The sequence below is a fragment of the Diuraphis noxia genome, unplaced genomic scaffold (genome assembly GCF_037042655.1).
Source record: "Diuraphis noxia isolate RWA-SAM2 unplaced genomic scaffold, SU_Dnox_SAM2 contig0003, whole genome shotgun sequence".
Taxonomy (NCBI): Eukaryota; Metazoa; Arthropoda; class Insecta; order Hemiptera; family Aphididae; genus Diuraphis; species Diuraphis noxia.
This window is the reverse complement of record NW_028301713.1, coordinates 76718060-76738556: the sequence shown is the minus strand read 5'-3', so window position 1 is coordinate 76738556 and position 20497 is coordinate 76718060. Positions and strand designations below refer to the sequence as shown.

General features: G+C 31.2%; 2 protein-coding genes across 5 annotated transcripts in view; both read left to right on the top strand.

Annotated features, from left to right (window-relative positions):
• dac (dachshund family transcription factor) overlaps positions 1–20497 on the top strand; it is a 139055-nt gene that overhangs the window by 55931 nt on the left and 62627 nt on the right. For all 3 annotated transcript variants that reach the window (XM_015524156.2, XM_089222353.1, XM_015524155.2), the window contains one exon: positions 1725–1873. In XM_015524156.2, the coding sequence (XP_015379642.1) occupies positions 1725–1873 (149 nt within the window). The remainder of the gene's footprint in view (positions 1–1724; positions 1874–20497) is intronic.
• LOC149057775 (uncharacterized) lies at positions 12111–19811 on the top strand. Of its 2 annotated transcripts, XM_089222355.1 has the most exons (8): positions 12111–12502; positions 13179–13211; positions 16075–16349; positions 16651–17099; positions 17180–17360; positions 17499–17680; positions 18139–18301; positions 18739–19811. In XM_089222355.1, exons 3-8 carry the CDS (start codon positions 16088–16090, stop codon positions 19209–19211), a joined length of 1710 nt encoding a protein of 569 aa, XP_089078481.1. In that variant the 5' UTR covers positions 12111–12502; positions 13179–13211; positions 16075–16087; the 3' UTR covers positions 19212–19811. The 2 variants fall into 2 exon arrangements, with proteins under 2 accessions (XP_089078481.1, XP_089078480.1); XM_089222354.1 differs by lacking the exon at positions 13179–13211.

Here is a 20497-nt window from a genome sequence, read left to right as displayed (position 1 = left end):
AAAACGACACAACTATATATTATATAATAATACGCGTCTGCGGCTTGTCCTGTTTCTTTTGGCCGCGATTCCCTGTACGCATACACACACACACACACACACACACACACACACACACACACACACACACACACACAGGTATAATACTTTTAAGCTCATTCTTTCCGTGCGTTGGTCTTATCAATACGTTACCAGCTAGCCACGTTATCAACGAGTATACTAGCGTGGGGGTGGCTTCGGTCGTAAAAACCTAAAAAAAAATCTTCGAAGGAATGAAACAACCAATATATTATTTCACCGTCGACAGCTACATACGATATGGAGAAAAACAATTATGTACCGGTTGCTCCATTTAACGTGAATCATTATCATTATGACAACCACCAATAAGTTCTTAAAAATATTATTTTTACTTTTTTTTAATCGTTTTCATTTTTGAACTGGGGTGCTTAACACATAAAAATGAAATTTTGCGGATGAATAATGTAAGAATTATAAGCATTTAAAGTTATAACCATAATAATAACTATATAGGAACTTGTCTATACATATTTATGCTTCCTATAATATAATATTAAATTAAAAATGTCTGTCGTCTTCAGTAAAGTAAAAAACTTATTACTAATATACTAATATTTTTTGTCGAACATGTTGTTTTCTAAGTTCTAACCACTTAATATTGTGCACAAGAAATATTTTCAAAGACGTTATCGTCTTAAATGGATCACTCAGTACAACATACAAAATAGCGACGGTTCGCGTTAAATTAATCGTTTGCGGTTTTTCCTCACTAGCACGTCTCTCAGTCTGTAATCCGTATATATTTATACACACACATAATATTATTATTATGTGCATCGCCAAAATATTGTAGTAAGAATAATGTACGGCGGTGTTGATCGTCAGCAAATCGTGTGTCTTTCAGGGGTGATTTTTTTGGCTCCCGAAAACGTCACATTGCCGCGGGTGGGGAGGTTTTCGTTATCTGACCGAACTTTCTATGCAAATACTATATTATTATATACGTACGACGGTATTGTATGTATAAATATATACGTGTGAGCGCGACGAGATTAAATCCCCGAGAACACGGCACGTTCCGTCTCCCCCTTTTTTGGTTTTGTTTTTTTCGTTTCCGGAAATCGTTTTTTAAAAACCATTATAATCCCGTGCAATAACTTGGACCGCACGTATGATTTTTCTGGGGGTTTTTATTTTTCCGTCGACGACGAACGCACACACGACGCGCTGCGAGTGCTCGCCGTGGAATTATATACGAAATAAATTTATATCTATATCAAAAAAAAAACACAAAAAAAAAACGTGAAATCTAATAAGAACGCGAGGTATTTTTTAGTCGTACGTATGTGTGGGTGGGTGCGTGTAAATACAAACAGCGCTGAAACCTGCACGCCTCGCGTTTCTGCTGCCGTGTTTAAACAAAAATGCAATTTCCACACAGCACGCGCGCAACTACACTACTGTAATATATTAGTCCAACGCGAAGAGTTGTGCTTTATAATATTATTATTTTCTTTTTTTTTTTTTGCACTCGCACGATCGTGCGCGTATATACATTATAGAATACACGTATAAATTACAATCATATAATATTATATCGGTTGTTATTGGATTTTTGAGGATTGCTTTTTTTTTAGCCGCTCTGACGTTATTAAAAAAAAAATCGTTATTTATCTGTTTGTTTTTTTTTCACGTGTTCACAGTTCTCGTCCTGGAAGACCGCCCAAGAGAGCATCGTCCGTGGGTCTGTCACTGGCCGCGTCCGCTTCGCATTTGAGTCATCAGCTGAAGAAACACCGTTTGGAAAACGGGGATTACGTCGCCGGAGTTTATGAAAACGGACATTTACAAGGTAATATTTTATTATATTGCTATTGTATTTCACCGTAATAATCAAACAGTCCGGTTACACGTGGTAAAAAAAAAACACGTTTGCAGTGGTGTTTCGCGCTTGTTGTAGGGTCAGAGGTCGCAAATGTGAGGTTTTTTTTTTTAAATCTATCGACAACTGTTTTTTTTTCTTTTTTAAAATATTATGTTAATTAGGTTCAACGCGATTTTTGCCGTTCGTCGTATTGCTCTTGCTTTCTTATATAGTCGGACGCCTCGTATAATGACGAATGACGTAGTATAATATACGTTTGTAATATACGCAATTCGTTCTCTACATATAAGTAACACATTAATTTAATAACAGTTTCCAATTGGTAATTTCAAAGTCTATATATATATACGCACCTTAGTAGAAAATCTTTTTATCAGCGTTCGTATTATACGAGTGTTTAATAATATATTATAATATCATATAAATTTGAGTACCTACAATAAAAATGTGTGTGTGTGTAAGTAGTACCTACACGTGGCAGGCTGATGATGTTGTGTATATTAAATTAATGGGCGCGCGGTGAATACGTTTTATTTATTATGACTAATTAGCGAAGACTCGTAATACGCGCGCGCGGCAATTGCTGTTATAGTTTTTTTTTTTTATTCTTCTTTCATTTTTCGAACAATAATTCTATTATTATTTATTCCATGACAGTTGCACAGTTTTAGTTCGGTGGTCTGGACCTAATTTATACTTGGTCAAGTTTAACGACCAACAGACGATTCAACCAAAAAAAATATGACGCTGCAATGGATTTAATTAATTAACATAAGATATACTTTAGATATAATACCTAACCAAAAAAATATGATATTAATTGCTGGTCGTCAGCTAATATAATATAGACATTTTGAATCTCTCAGTTGTTACTGATTGAAATAAGTGAGTGCCATATTATGATGATACTTAGAAGATTTTTTCTATGGTAAATTTTTTATTTTTATTTATTGAAGCACTTGAAATTGTACTGAAAAAAGTGCAGTTTTACTTTAACCATAATATTATATAGAATTGTTTTTGAAAAACCACCCTCACTTGTTCAATCCCGTTTATTTGCAGAAAAAAAAAAAAGTAATAACAATAATAACCGGAATCACTCTACCAGTGATTTCTATGTGGTCCCTGCATTCGAATAATAATAAAGTTTACAGTCTAAGAGTGGGCATTATCGTCTGTTTCTCAGCAGTATATAAAATATTATATCATGCATATAGGTATAATAATAAAGTGTGGTTCTCATCCGTTTCCCTCGTCTTTATAATATAAAATATTATATTATATTGTGTAGATATCGTTACAATATTTTTATTCGGCCGCAGCTGTTCGGCGATCAATCATCCGACAAAAGGAGAACACTCCCGTGCATGCCTATTATGCTCGTATTTAGTTTGTAACATTGCGTTGTTGGCCTGTGTAGTATTTCGTTTTTTTTTTTTGCCTCTTGCACCGACGACGATACTTTATTTTTCCTTCACGCGCCCCGAGAACCGGTATTTTGTTTTTATTTTTCCCCCCGTTTCGTTTTATGCATATTATAATATTATCATTATTTATTATAATCACGCTGATTAAAAGCCAGTGCTCGCTGCAGTAGTGTGTGCGCGCACGCGTCCATCTGCATCGGTTTGGCACCCTTGATCTCTTCTTCAATCGTCTTGCGAGAGGAGCGTCAAATTTAATTTAAAACGAGTGAATGAAAAAAAAAATAACACGACATTTTTCTCGGTGTTATGTAATTAAGAGTTTTTTTTCCTTTCGTTAAGAACGGCGTACGGTTCGTTAAGCACGTTTGCCGCCGCCGCCGCCGCTGTTGTCACCGCGTTACCGAGTTAGCGTTGCTGCAATGTTCCGCGGCAGACACCGGTGAAGTGCTCTTGGAGACATCGGACACTGTCTTTTGAGCGTCGGATTTCTACGAAAAGTTTTAAAAAATAGCGTTAGAGTAAAAATTAAAATTACCACCCTTTTGAAGAACATCCACCGCTCGCCGTCGCGTAATGTATTTTACAAGTAACCCCCTCCGAGTACGATGGCTTCTCCCCGCCACCGCACCACCGGTGTCTGCAGCATCGATAATGACTATATCATTGAATAATAATAATAATAATAATATAATGACACTATACGAACAACAACAATAATTAACAATATATGTACATGACAACATACATGTGTTGACAATAATAGTACGAATATAAGTTTTAGGTACGCCGCACATAATATAATAGGAGTCGCGCATAAAATGAAAACAGAAAACAAAAGTGGGACCTTTTTCTCACACTCACAGGATAGACGCACTTAAAATGTATCAACAGTGCGTTTCCTGTCACCCGAATAATATAATAATATTCAGTCGCGTTGTTTTTTCATTCCGCACGGTTATTTTATTTTTATTAATATTATTGTTTAATTCCATTATATTACGTTTCAATTGACAAAGCACTGCGCGTGTAGCGGTGCAGTGGCATATAAACATAATATTATATACAATACACGTGTGTGTAGTACACAATATGCACACGCATTTAGAACATTACAGTAGCCAGCAGAGTGCCCCCCCCCCCTAACCGTAAGTATACGCGCGCCAGTAGTCCCGTTCGGACAATGCGAACGTTTGTTGTTCTTCTCGCTCGTTATCGTTAATTGGACACACGTACGTATACATATTATATATACTGTACATAATATTATAATATAAACTCTCCCTCACCCTCTCTCTGTGTAAATGCAGGTATATACGTGTTATTACCCCCAAATGACATATTCTCCTCATTTCCCCTTATTATTGTTATTATTATTACGATGGTTGTTATATTATGTTATGTGCGGTTGTTGTTGTTATTATTATTTTTAATTTAAACAAACCGTATCGATTGTACCACGTTTTAATATAATATCCCCTAGGCACGGCCATCCACTCCTGAGGTGTAGAAGGTATATATACCGCTGGTCGTCCGGAGAGCTCTTCAAGACCTCCGCTCCGACGAGTCCGCGTGTGTAAACAACCGATCGGTCGTATAATATGTATATATACGAGCTGGCGGCCACACACAATAATATGTATATATAATATTGTATTATGCGTAATATATTTTTAATTCGAATGTTATAAACGCGAATGTGTGTGTGTGTGCACGCAATTAAACCCGTTCGGTTCCCACCGCGACGTGTGCTATGCGTGTGCTTTTACTATTGTATATAATATACGGACAAAAAAATACATACAAGAAATTATATGGTATACCAAGCGCTGACCGCGTGTGTGTGTTTTTCTTTAAAAAGCCTTTTCAGGTAGACGCGCGATCGCACACACACACCGCACGTTTTGTGTTTTGTTTCGAACGTCGTACTTTATTTACATTGGCGACGTGAAAAAGGGTTAAATCGACGAGTGTTTTCACCTGCGGGACGGCGATCGCGGGGGCGGCGGTTCGCCCGGCTTTTGTTGCCGACTTTATTTTTTTTTTCGCTTTTAATTGGTCCGGAAGGGTCCGCTGCCGCCGCCACGACGACTCTTTTTTTTATTATTTATTTTTTTTTATTTTCTAATAAACCGTAATAGCCGGTCATCATCGACGACGACCACCTCGACGTCACCCGGTGGTGAATCGACACAATCGTTTATTCGTTTATGAAAACACGCGGCCGTCGCCGCGCTTGGTTGCCGTTGTTTTGTTTTCTTTCCTCTTCACACGGCCTTCAGGCGAGCGCGCGTGGTTCAAAGTTCGAAGCGTACCTATATTCAAATGAAATGTCTTATTCGCTTCGGAAATTAATGAATACGCTCGCAAAAAAAAATAAATAAATAAAATATTACAAGTTAATAATATATACACAAACGACGTATGGGCGTCGCCGTCGTCAAAATTTTTTTTATTTAAAACCGTAATTATCGAGTTTACCGTTTTTATTTATCGTGGATTCAGATTCTATGGTTTTTTTTCCAACTACATAGTACTTTACACGTGTACGTATATTATATTATTATAGTCGGCATTCGATTGTAGGTACATGATGGATATCGCGGATTTTCGCAATTCAGACACGCGGCCTGTATTGTAGACGTGCGTGTTGGCCGCCGCTGCCGAGTATATTTTATTTTGTTTGTTCGATAAACTGTAAACATCATACACACTCACAGACACACACATTATTATATAAATATAATATACATAAAATATATAAAATAAGATATAATTATTTTATACCTACACGCGTATCATGCAGTAAGCCTAAACTCATACGACGCGATGGAGGAGAGGGCCAAACTTCACTCCCCCCCCTCAGCAGCGCGGGATAATTGAACCAGAGATTCTTTTCACTGCACTCGCGTGTGCGTGAGTGTGAATCCTGAGTGTGTGTGTGTGTGTGTGTGTGTGTGTGTGTGTGTGTGTGTGCGTGTACCTATGTATGTATAGGTTTACCTAGCTACATATATAAACAAGTATAAAAACATAATATGCAATGTCTGGCAACGGTGGCTGCCAAGAGTTTGGATTAATATTCGCGTGTTTCGCACAATGGTCACGCAACAGTCGAAAACGTTGTCGCCGGCCACCGTAAATACATGTTATGATGTCTACTTATATATATATATATATTATTAATATATGAGTGTGAGTAGAGTAGGTATAGTTATTGAAATCGCACACACACGCTCGAGCACACGTACGAACGCGGGCTTTGAGGCCGATTGTTATTAACGGTATGGACATGAAATATGTCTTTCACTAAAATCTCAAACCATCCCCTTGTTTGCCCGCAGTGCACGCTTTTCCGAGGGGTCGTCCAACTCTGGCCGCGTGCACCATCGTTGCAAGGGTCTTGTCACCGGATCATATTTCGGTACAAATGTTTTTCATGTCAACGCAATGTTATAAAATAGGTATATATTATAGGTATATTGTTATATAATTAAATTAGTGTCGATTTTTGACGAAATGAAAACAAAAAATACGTTACAACTATTATAGGTTATTAGGTACACGAGATAAATTCGGGAATTCGATTTTATGTAATTTGCGTATATTATATATTCAATATGGTTGGCGATCGAGATATTATTAAATATTTGTTATTATACATAATTTGGAAATGAAACGAAAACATTCGCTAAAAATCAAACCGGCTACCCGGGGTTAAGATTGAAGTTAACGACCGTCAGTTAATCCATTCCAACATGCAATATCGTTAGTCTTAGTATATATTTTATAATTCCCAGTCTGATGGGCATCGATTGCTGCGCACCCGGTGCACATATATACATTTATGTTCCATGTATTATGTTATTATGCGTATATATATTAGATATACATAACTATTTTCGTTCCGTTAGCCGTGAAACGACTTCTTCTTTGCGTAATCGGTTCTTGCGTTTAAGTATACAACATTGAAACTATTTATTAATTCGCATAGCCGGAACGAAAATACTTTTCTTAGCCTGGCACTTTCGGAAGTTTCGCTCACGATGCATTTTGAAAACTATATCTACACCAATGAAGCTCACGCAAGGATCGAAACCATCACGACGTTTTAGGGTATTTATTGGTAGGTACTTCAAATAGGTACATTAAATATTAAAATCACCATTCCGGGCTGCGCAGTGGTTAACGAATAGTTTTCGAAGCTTAGGTGGGGCACAAATATTAGTATAATATTTATATTTATATTAAAAAAAAAAAAAATGTATATTTATATATACGACTGATCGTTGAGCCTGCTTACGTAACATAATAATTAAAATAAGGTTCAAAATCAGCTCGTCATTTATTGCAGAGATCGACGCAATAGGGAAAATATATATATTTGCGTTGGAATACATCAATATATTACTGTCATCATTGCTATTTCTATGAGTCGATACTCTAAAACCAGTGTAGGTAATTAAAAGTATATGTTTTTAGACCAGGAATTAGCAATTAGTTTCTGAGGGGCTCCAGAGGATCTGAAAAGAAATTTTCAAGGTCCAGAAAACCTTTTTTTCTCAAGCATACTGTTTCGAGTCTATATAGGTGTAACATAGGAAAATAACGAAAAATAAGTCAGCATTAAAGTAACATATTTTTGACATTTCACTTATTTCCAGGATTTTCAGTCAGAATATTTTCACCGTGATGACAATAGGTTATTGCTGAGCATTGCAGTTTTAGTGGTTTTGGGTGTGTTTTATTTAAGTACACTTGTTAAGATTTACAACGCAACACCGTCTCATCTTTGTGATATTACACACATGAGACGGAAATTGTGCGACGGTCATTCCGCGTTGGACGACGACGACGTTGTTAAACCCTACTTTAGCGCGCGTTATCGCACCGGGACCGGGAGAACGAGTATAAAAATACTAATGATAATTATAATGGTAATAATAATATGCGCGTCCGTGAGGGTTGATATCCGACCGGAAAACGTACACGGCGGTACCCACCCCGCAGCAGCTATACGCATCGTCCCTTCCACCCTCTCATCCGCCACCGACGAATTCTAGAGGCCGTGCGTGAATAATGAATTGCCATCGTTTTGCCGGTCAACGGGCTAAATAGTTAAACACTCGCGGGGATTTCGGGCGAGATAGAGCACGTATTCGGCCGCGGTCGTTGTGCTCGGCCGACGGTTTATATTATACGTTCCCGCGTAATCGGCTAAGCCGCAGCAGCAGCCCTTTGCGCCAATACCGTTTTCCGCGCGACGGAAATGAAAATGAATATAAGTTTGTGTATTATATGCATATACGTAAATAATAAATACATAATATTTTAGCATGTATATATACTGTACAGAAATAAATTCACTTTTCTGAAAGTTTTCATCGTATAGAATAATATAAACTACATAATATATGGAATACGTATACAATGCCTAAACATTAATAAGGGTGGTTGGTTAATGGTGGTTATACATATAACATAATTCAAATGAGTATATATAAAGTTGATTTTCCGATTTTTCGCACTGCGTACGCGATATGTAGAAGGTTGCAGGTATATATACAAAATTATTATATCACGTGCACCAGCGCCCTCCATCGTCGACCATAATTTCTTTCTTTTTTGTATTATAATATTCTGATCGCCTTTTCGCGAATAACTTCAACTGGAGCTCCCGTGGCACCAATACAGGTATACATCACGTTATAATATACGGCCATTAATATTTATTATTGTGTAACTTTTTTTGGTGGTTTGCCTCGTACCACTGATATACATCAAATACAATATAACATACCACGCTATACTATAATATACCTAGTAAGTTACTATACACGAAACGCATAATTTACGTCCGCATAAAGAATGGGTATAGGTATGACACATAAGTCATGGCGGCGGACAATGAAACGGAAAATGCATACTATTTATACGACCCACGTCATAAATGTCTTCTTTCGCAATGCTAGATATCTCCGCCCTACGGGCTGTTATAATTGTTGATAATTACACGGTACGCACACACCTCAGACGTCTTCATTTCCCACTCTGCGAGCTTGCTGTCCGGCAACAGAACCACCGGGCCTAACTCGTACACACACACACATTTACACGTACCAACACTCGTTCGGCCGGTCGTACCTAAACTACCAGGTATATTATATCGTAAAGACAGCTGAATAAGTTACTGCTGTGTGTTTGGATGACCACGGTAACCCAGTTCCGTCGTCGTACTATAATACTATATTTATGGTCGGTTACCTGCAATAACTCAATATTATTATTATTACAGACACTGATTTTTAGTATCATATATTATGGATATTATTATGTTTTATTTCCTCATCCTTTCTTCTTCATCGTCATCTATCACAATATTATATTCTATTATTCACACTAAAATTTAGTAATATAATAATATAGCCAATAAAGTCGTTCGGGCGAGGACGTCGAGTGATTTCGAAACTTTATACGCAAACTATCACGCTGTAAATTATTTTAAATCGGAGAATCATCGTGCCATATTGCACGCAATCAACAGCAATTATTATTAAAATATATTCGAGCCAAAAGGTAGTAATCGAAAAATAATTTTTCCTCAAACATCATTTTATCGCGTCGGCCTGTGTGTGTATGTGTCGTATATAACCTGTTTAGTCCGTTAGCTCCAATTACACACCTCGGTCGTGTGTAATTATAATAATATTATTATTAAAAATTCGATTTAAACGTATCCGACCGTTTAAAATCGCTACATCCGTCGTCGGTGCATCATCTAACGCCGCAACAGTACATATAATTCGATTGCTCGGCGGCCCCGCGTGTCATCAACTCGGTTCGATTCGTCATAATATATCGCCGTCGTCGGTATAAACATTATACTATAAAGAACATAATATCACGTCATTACGACGTGTATTCCTCGTCAGACAGCCCGGCGAGGTGGTCTACCTGTATGTAATTTGTATATTATACACACGACGAGATGACGATAATAATAATAATGAAACTGATATTATTATGTTTGTTCAATTAATGATATTATTATTATTATTGTTGTTGTTGTTGTCTTGTGTTTGTGTGTATTTCACCCGCCGACGACCGCGACTGTGGTGGTATATTTCCACGGGGTTCCGATCAGAAAAAAATTCGAGTCCGCCGCGGTGGTCCCCGAAGTTGCAGCTCATTGTACGCGTCTCGGGGGGGCCTTTCACGCGTGCTGTTTAATCTTCGGCGGTCGGATACGGACAAAATATAATACTCTGTGTGCGTGCGTGTGTGTGTGTATTGAGAGAAAAAAGAAGTGCCGCCATCGCTGCGAGATTATTTATATACATATATAATATATATATTATGGTAAAGTAACCGTTTTATAGCGATTGTTATCTCCTTTTGTTTTTCGTATATGCACATACGCCGCATTGTTGCGGTGACTTATAAAAATTATATTTAATTAAAGAAACTTTCGATGATTTATGCGCCACACTGCACGCGCACTCGTATTGATTTACACAGCTTTTACCGGCAGTATTTTCCTGTCAACTTTTCACGTCGCTGTCCGTCAATCGCGTACAATAATATATTCTCCTGCGATGCTGTTTCGGTTGTAAACGTCGTGTAAAATCTAATGTATTCGACCAAAACCTAAGTATATAGTTCCGTCGTTTCGGCCAAAATGTAAAGCGAAGCGCTGTTCACAGCATTCTGCAGTCAACACCGTATTTTAACAATTCGACCTATTTTGTGATGATCCGATGACCTCGACGTTGAACCACAGCATTTGCAGATCTCATCAAACTATACGCATTCCTGCAGGACACGGGGGCGCAACGTCGCGTGAACGCTGCAACTTACGGCGGGTGGGCTAAAAACGAGGAAAACCCGTCACCGCAGTCGCGAGAATATCTCGCAAGGTACACTGAACGAAAATTCATTAGTAAATTCAATAATGATTATTTATCATTTATTAATAAATACTGCTATGTTAAAATAATAATTATTTTTTTAGTCTGAAAAATATATTATTGAGTTAAGAAAGTTCATAGGTAAAATCAACAAATTTTATCGGTATAATTAATAATATACCCAAACATTAATTTAAGAAAGAAATACATTGAATTAATAAATAGTTTATTAAATTTATAAAAACGCATTTTTAAATCAACATTGGTTTTTGTTAATTTTATACAACGGATTTAATAAATTTAATCATTATTAAATTCATAAAAATCACAAAATGTATTTATCGAAATAACCATACTAATATTTAATATAACAATATTATTGTTAAATTCAACACAATATTATTAAATATAAATCCTATCATATATTTTGATATCCGTACTTTTGTAGCTAATATATTTTTTATTTACTGTTATATTATGATAAACATGAAATTTAGACGTGTGGTACAGCTTATTGTTTTTAATTAATATTTTAATTAATATTCAAAGTGATTGGTGAAATACAGAATCATATATTAAAGTTACTCATTATGAGGGACTATCAAACTTCAAAAGGTAAAGTATAGGTAACTATAGCCTATAGGTAAGTATAATAATTTATCAATATTTTTTTGTATTTTTCGTAACAGGTAAATATATCTTGTGCAAGTTGTAAGCATACAACTTTTGTTGTATTATGTTAATATCTATATATTATTATTACATATTTATTAAATAATTTGATATTTATAACCACCTTTTGCTTCTAGGTACTAAATTTCTTGGTTTGAGCCTTCCACTAAACGACTAAACTAATTAAATGATTATATAAATCATAATGATTTCCTATAAAAGATTATTTTCCATACCTTGCTGGTACCTAATACCTATATTAGGTATATGGATAATATTATCAAGCATTATCGGGAATGATCATAAATTATACTTGGAATCCAAGTGTAACAATCGAGCATTGTGTATTTCATGTGATTATTATACGTATCTATATTATGACTATTTTTCCATATTTTCAATTTTGAACACTTTTCTACTTGATTTTGACGAAGAATCATCTCTCCTCAATTTCTGCAGAGTTTTTACTGTTTCATCGTTTTAAATCGTGGTATTGTGTACTTACTTTTCTATAACATAACTGTTGTCTGTTTATTAACTAAACTTATTTCATTTGTGAATAAATTGTTTTACCTATTGGCTGCTTGTAATTTGTAAGTACCTACTTATGTAATTATATATGTTTCAAAATTTAGCCTTTATCCCAGTGATGTACCCAGCATAGGCGCAATTAGGGGGGCTTGAGCGTGCTTAGACCCCAGTTTTATCCATAGACCCCTGCTAGTTTCTAAATTTTTTTACTATAAGATATTAATTATCAGGGTTTGTAGTGCTGATACAATCTTAGCCCACTCCCACAAAAAAATTGTCCACGTTGCGACTATGCCATTCATGGACGTGGACCCCCCTTCCCTTGATTAATATATTTATTTATTTTTATTTATGATACTTTTAAGGTTTCCTAACATTGTTATCTAAATTTACAATAATATATAGGTAGTAGTGGTAGTACATATTTTTGACATTAGGAATAATTGACATTAATAATATAAATTAAATAATGGTTTTAATGGTTTATATAAGATACAATAACATTCCTAATAAATAATTTAATAATATAATGACTTATATATAGGTAGTAGGTTTCAGTATTCTAGAATTAGGTACCTACCTATTTTGCAGATACAGAATATAACTATCCAACATTATTTTTAGTACCTATCTATATTATTTTTTCAATACAAAAGCTATTTGATCAATTTACTTATTTTGTGTAAATAATTAAAAAAATTTGAATGAATAAATAATTCTTATTTTGATTTCTGTTAGGAGAATGGACTAACACAGTTACATCAAATACAAGTAATCAATATTCTGCCGTACTTATTATGCTTTCAAAACTAAGCTAAATTAATTTTAATCTTAATTATAAATTAATACACTTAAAAAAATTAATTATTAGATAGGTACATTATTAACATTTTTATATTATTAAAGTTATAAAATGATTTGTTTTATTTGTAAGCAAACATTTTCTGAATTACAAGCATTGGTAGTTCATTACAAATGTATACATCTACTGAAATCATCCAGCACATATCAATGTATAGAACAGCAATGCACACAAATATTTCCCAACTTAAGTAGTTTTAAAAAACATCTGGCCAGAAAACATAGTATAGCTTCACATAAACCTTCTAATTCCAATATGTTATATTTAAATAATGCTCATAATGATGATTTTCAAATACATGATGATAATAATATTATAATCAACAATTTAACACAAATTCATGAAACGTGTGATGAAGTTTTCAACAAAAATCAGTCTTTACCTCAAGAAAATCATAATTCTTTTGATCTAATTACAGCTATTAATCGTATTCATACTTCTGCTGTACATTTTACAATATCCTTATTAAGTAACAATAATTTTTCTAGAAAAGACTCATTTAATATCCAAAGAGAAATTGAAAAAATTTTAATACAACCAATAATTGATTTACTAAATAGTTTCACAAAAGACAAAATAAAAGATCCATTAATATTATCATCATTTCATCAAATTACACAAGCATTATCTAATCCATTTGAGTTTTGTAATACAGAATATAATTTAAATAAATGGTTAAGTGATAATAACATGTTTCATCAAATTCAACAGTTTACTATAAATGAAGAAATTAACTTGGTATCTGTTTCTGGTGAAACAGTTTATAATGATAATAATATTAAAGGAATTATTTTACCTTTACAATTTCAATTTCAAACGTTTTTTGAATCCAATAACAATTTAAATAAAACCCTAACACGTTATTCAGATTTAATGAATGACAAAAATGCGTCACTAAGAAATTTTGTCCAAGGTAGCTTATGGAAAGATAAAATTGCCCAGTACCAAAATAAGATAGTAGTGCCATATTTTATGTATATTGATGATTTTGAGTTAAACAACCCTTTAGGATCTCATGCATCGTTCCATTCCCTTTCTGCAATTTATTATAGCTTCCCTTTAAGTGACCAATCACAACTTTCTAATATACATTTAGCAGCATTAATAAAAACAGTAGATATGAAAGATTTTGGTAATGATTTATGCCTTAAAAAATTAATCCAAGAATTAAATATTTTAGAGACAAATGGTATTTATATTAATACACAAGATGGCTTCAAAGAAGTACATTTTATTTTAGGTTTATTTCTTGGAGACAATTTAGCTTTAAATAGTGTTAGTGAATTTAGTAAATCTTTTTCGGCGAATTTCTTTTGTAGATTTTGTAAAGCACATAAATCTAAAACTCACAAATTATGCGAAGAAGATAGTATATTACTTCGTAACCATACAAACTATTTAGAAGACATAGATAAAAATGATTTTAAAGAAACAGGAATTTATAAAAATTCTATATTAAACAATATTTCATCTTTCCATGTTGTAAAAAACTATAGTATAGATATTATGCATGACATTTTTGAGGGGATTTGCCATTACAATATGTGTCATATTATAAACTATTATATAGGAGTGGCAAACTTTTTTACATTAGATGTTCTAAATTTTAGAAAACAACATTTTAATTATGGCTGTATTGAATTTGGTAATATTTCTCCACCTATTCAAATGTCTCATCTTAAGAAGTTTCATTTAAAAATGTCAGCTCGAGAGATGATGACTTTTGTATATTATTTTAGTTTAATGGTCGGAGACTTAGTACCCGAGGATGATGAAGTATGGAAATTTTTTTTAATTTTTTTGGAAATAATAGAAATATTACTCTCTGGCCAGTTTACACAAAGTTTAGTTTTTCATTTAAAAAAATTGATTAAGAAACATCACTCAGACTATATTATATTATTTCAGGACACGTTAAAACCTAAACACCACCTTTTGATTCATTATCCAATGATAATTTTAAACTCTGGACCTCCTAGGAATTTTTGGTGCTTTAGATATGAAGCTAAACATAAAGAAATGAAAATATATGCACATGCAATAACTTCTAGAAAGAATATTTCCCTAACACTGGCCAAAAAATTTCAATATAAATTTATAAACAACATATTATTAAACTCTTTTGGTAACATTGATTATGAAGTTAAATCAAAACATAAAATAAAAAGTAAAAATAATGAATTAATTCAAAGAAATTTAGGTTTGTCATTAGATGAATTTGATTGTTATTCCCAAATAAAATTAAAAGGTACAACTTACAAAGTAGGTTATTTTGTAACCAAGTTTATGGATGAACTTTATTTATTTGAAATTTTAGATATTTTGTTCATTAAAAAAAACTGTAGCATTAAATTTATTGTCAGTCAACTTCAAATACATAACTACAATTCACATTTAAGAGCATATCACATTGATAATAATGATATTAATTTAAAAAATATTTTGATCCCAGATGACTGTAGTGGACCACCAATTAATATAAATATAACGTATAATGGCAATTCAATGATCCGATTAAAAGAATATTATTAATTAATAATATAATTATGTATATTAATAATTTATTTTGTAAATATTAAAAAAAAAAAATGTTTAATTCTTATTGTTATAGTTGCTGTATATAGTGTATGTAACTAATTATTATTATATTTTCTTATTTTAGAAAATAAGTATCTACTGTGTTGTTTTAAGATTCATAATTAACCCTTTAATTACCTTCTGTATAAATATTTAATAATATTAGCTGAATTAAATTTGTAATATAAATTATAGCATTTATTCAAAAATGGATGGCAACAGTTATGAAAATAATTTTTTAAACAATAGTCTATTTAATGTGGATGATGAATCATTAACCAGTCAAAAATCTTTTACTAATTTACAATCAAGTAGCTATCATAATACATTTCATCCCTCGCAACACAACTTGTTTGATGATTACAACAGTAATGTGCCTGCAATTGAAATGCCAAACAACGATGAAAATGCTCAATTAAAACAACTTTTAACAGAATGGAAATTGCAAACTGTGTACCAAACATGTTTAGGTAAGCATAACTAGAATCAAATATTTTGTTAAATTGTATTAAATTTAATTCATTAAAAAAAAAATAACTAATTATACCAACTATATGAGGTATAGGGCTTACTAATTTTATATTAAATATTGAAAAAAAAAACAATATAATATATTTGAAATATTTCACTTAAATATGAAATCATAAAAATTAACTACAAATTTCATATTTTATTTTTTTATACAGGAATTATTTTAGAGACTAGTTTTTACATTTGTAATTAAGTATTTTTAGTTTCTTTTTTTAATTAATGTTACAATTTTGTTTTCAGATCAACAAATAGATATGGAAGCATTACAATACATAAAAGAGAACCACATAGCTATACTACTAATGAACTTTTCTCTTGGAATTCGTATTAAATTTGAGCATTATGTTGAACAGTACAAAATAAGCTTAAATAAAAATGATAAATCAAAGTTAAATTCTCATCTTAGTACAAATGCAAATCAATCTATGTCAAATTCGATTTTACCTGGGATAGTAGATGCTAAAAAAATTAATGAGCCATTTCAACTCGACAAGATATTATTAAATAATTCACAGGGTTCTTTGATATTAGATTACTACAAGACAAATTTGGTCTTAAATGAAAGTTGTCGTAATCTATTGGTTGAAATGATTATTAACAATTTAATAACTAATCAAACAAATATGACAATAAAACTTGCAAACCATATAGCTGATGTTATTGTTGCAGCTTTTCAATCCGAAATAAAAGTAAGTATTAACCCTAATAACATAATTTGAAATAAATGTTTAAAAATACAAAAACAATTATAAAATGGTTCAATTTTCAGGATGTGTATTTTGTTAAGGATAGTATCAATAAATGTCCTAAAGGAAAATTATATTCTAAGTACTTTAATACAATGCGTTGTATGAAACAAAATGGCTTAATATCAACTACACAAAAAGATTCAAGCAGCATTCCAAACAAAAAGTTGACTCGTACAATGGATAACTTACAAACAACATTAGGTACTGTCATAATTATCTAAAATCTGGTCAATACTATTAAATTAATATAATTATAATTTTTAGTATCTCTTGGTTTTGATATATTAAAAAACAATAATATTTATTATTTAACGTATTAACTATTTATATTTTTTTTAGAAATTGAAACAGAATCCGAAAATTTAATTACATATTTATCAGATCAACAAATGACATGGCCAGAGATTGAAACCATTTGGAAAAATACTGTAAATTGTAGGCTACAGTATATTAAAGAAAATAATACTGCAGCAATATTCAATAAATGGCAACACTACACAAAACCAATGGGTTATAAGCTTGTAAGTTCATGTTTGAAATACAATTATGAATTTAAACTAATTCAAATCAATACAATAAAAACAACCAACACAAAAAAATTAAATACATACAATTTTTTTGATTACAACTCTGAAATATTTTATTGATACAATATCTGAAATTAAACTATAATAATATAAGTATCTATATTGGATTTATTAAATTAATTACAACTAAAATTTACTTAATAGTCATAAAACAGTAGTTGAAATATAAATGCTAAATAGCAGCCTTCTCTTATTATTTTATTATTAATAATAATTAGTAAAATAACTTAAGTAACTTAACACCAAAACAATTTGGGTATTTTAATTTTGTTATAAGGTTTTAGATAATAATATAATATTAGTAGGTTATATAGATACAGGCACTAAAGTACCAACTGAATAATAATATTTAACTAAAAATGACTAATAAAAATTGTTGTTTTACATTTTAGATAGATATTGACTTTCGCAAAATGTATAATAAAAGCAGTTGTTTTATATTAAAATTTGAAGAAGTGTCTTCAAAACTTATTAAAATATTGGATGAACGGGTTAAAGATAGTGGAAGCAGAATCATTTTAGAGAAATTGAAAGCTACACCAGATTTAACTAATGGTAAGGTTAAAAAATATTTAGTTTATTTTATTGGTGTACAACTACAAATTTAAATATTCAGTCACGTTCAGGCACTTCACACTTATTGTAACAAACATCATGATATATACTTAATGATATATTGAGATGCTTGTTAAATTATTATGGTCTGTGTAAATGATTGTGCTTATACAAATTCACAATATTATGAAAGGGGATTTTTAAATAGAACTTCTACAATATATAGTAAAAACAAGAGACTTCATAATTTAGTATCTAATCGATACTAAATAAGAGATAAGATTTTAAAATTATATAATAAATATCTAGGTACCTATTAATACTGGGAGCTGCATACTATGGTATTAGTATTATTCACTGAAGTCAGCATTTTGAATACTAAATTACATATACTATTCAGCTCAGTTTTAACCATTTATAAATTACTGTAATTTCAGATTCAAAATACCTCATAATTATGTACTTGTTACACAGTGTACTAATTCCTTCATCAAGGAAAGTAACGAAAGATGAAAACGGAAAAAAATCGATCATAAAATATGGAATCAAAGATTCACAAAACTCAGTACTTAAAATTTGTGAAACAACATTAGAGATGGAAACACTTCTAAAAAACATGGTACAGAAAGAGGGCCCTATACAACCATGTATATTAATTGTTGGTTCATTATTTGAGCCTAAACAAATAATGATATATTTTGATACAATCAAATACATGGCCTTTACAATTTTAAAAGCATTTGATGTGTGCTTCAAAATATTTCACGTTTTTAATGTTGAATATCCACGCGAATCAGAGGATATGTGGTTATTTCTACAAACTTTTTTTTATAATATTAATACCAAGTATGACAAGTCATGTGCCTTGATAAAACAAATTTCTTCAGAAATTAAAGGTTCTAGGGCATAACCCATTCATTATTATTATTTAACTATTTTCTTTCAACTTATTTTCTATATTATCTTTTATATAGTATAATTTATAATTTTCAAAACTTATTCATTTTTAATGGTATTTACTATTTATTTACATATACTTAATTATTTTTCTAATGAAGTTAGTGTTATAATTTATGAGTTAAAGGTAATTTGCTTTTGTATAATATTATAATATAATACTTTATAATGTTTAATTAAATACTAACAAGTAGCTGTTAGTTTTTCAACATATATTTATTTTGTTATAATTATTTAATGTATTATTAGACATTATACATTTTCTATTTTCAAATAACTACAGATACCTTCGTTTAATTTGTATATAATTATTTAAATTACCTATTTAAAATGCGTCCCCCACATCTATAACAAAGTAATACCTACATCCTAAATAGGTAGATTGATCTAATATTGTATTGTATAACAATTATATTTACCTATCTACAGATTTAAATTTTTTATGTATGCATCTTTAATTGTATTTATACATTTAAAATAAACTGTATATCTATTATGATTATTATTTTTATAAATAAATCTGCGATTATGTAAATTATTAATAAACAAATTCATTAAAATATAATAAACTTGGTTATTTTTTTCACTATAGATCATAATGTGATATAGAAAAATTGTAAGTATATATGGTTAGTGGGTTGTGGGATATATATGATTACCTACATGAATTTTGGTACCTATCTATGAAGTATTGATTTAAATAAATATGCAATCAATCAGGTATTTTTTTTAATCCATTAAAACAATTTAAAAATTAGTTGATTGTTTATTAAATTGATAATATTTACATTTCTTAAATCATAAACATTTTATTGATTCAGTCATTTAATATTATTAAACTAAATATATTTTAATTAAATTTAATAATAACCATTTTGTAAAAATAATTTAGTTTTTGTAAGTCCAACAATATTTATGCATTAAATTAATAATGTATTTTATAAAATTAACAAAATTACAAGTTATTTTAACAAAATTTTGATCAACGTACCATGTAAATATTAGTTATAATAAAAAAAAAAATTATTAAATCAAATAATTTGTGAATTCTTATTTTAACAAATATCTAATCTTAATATCAATAATCATTTTGTTGACCCAATATTAACAATGATATTATTAATTTAATCTATATTTGTGTTAAAATTACCGGTATATTTTGTTCAGTGTATATGTATATATGTATATGTATATGTATATGTATATGTATATGTATATGTATATGTATATGTATATGTA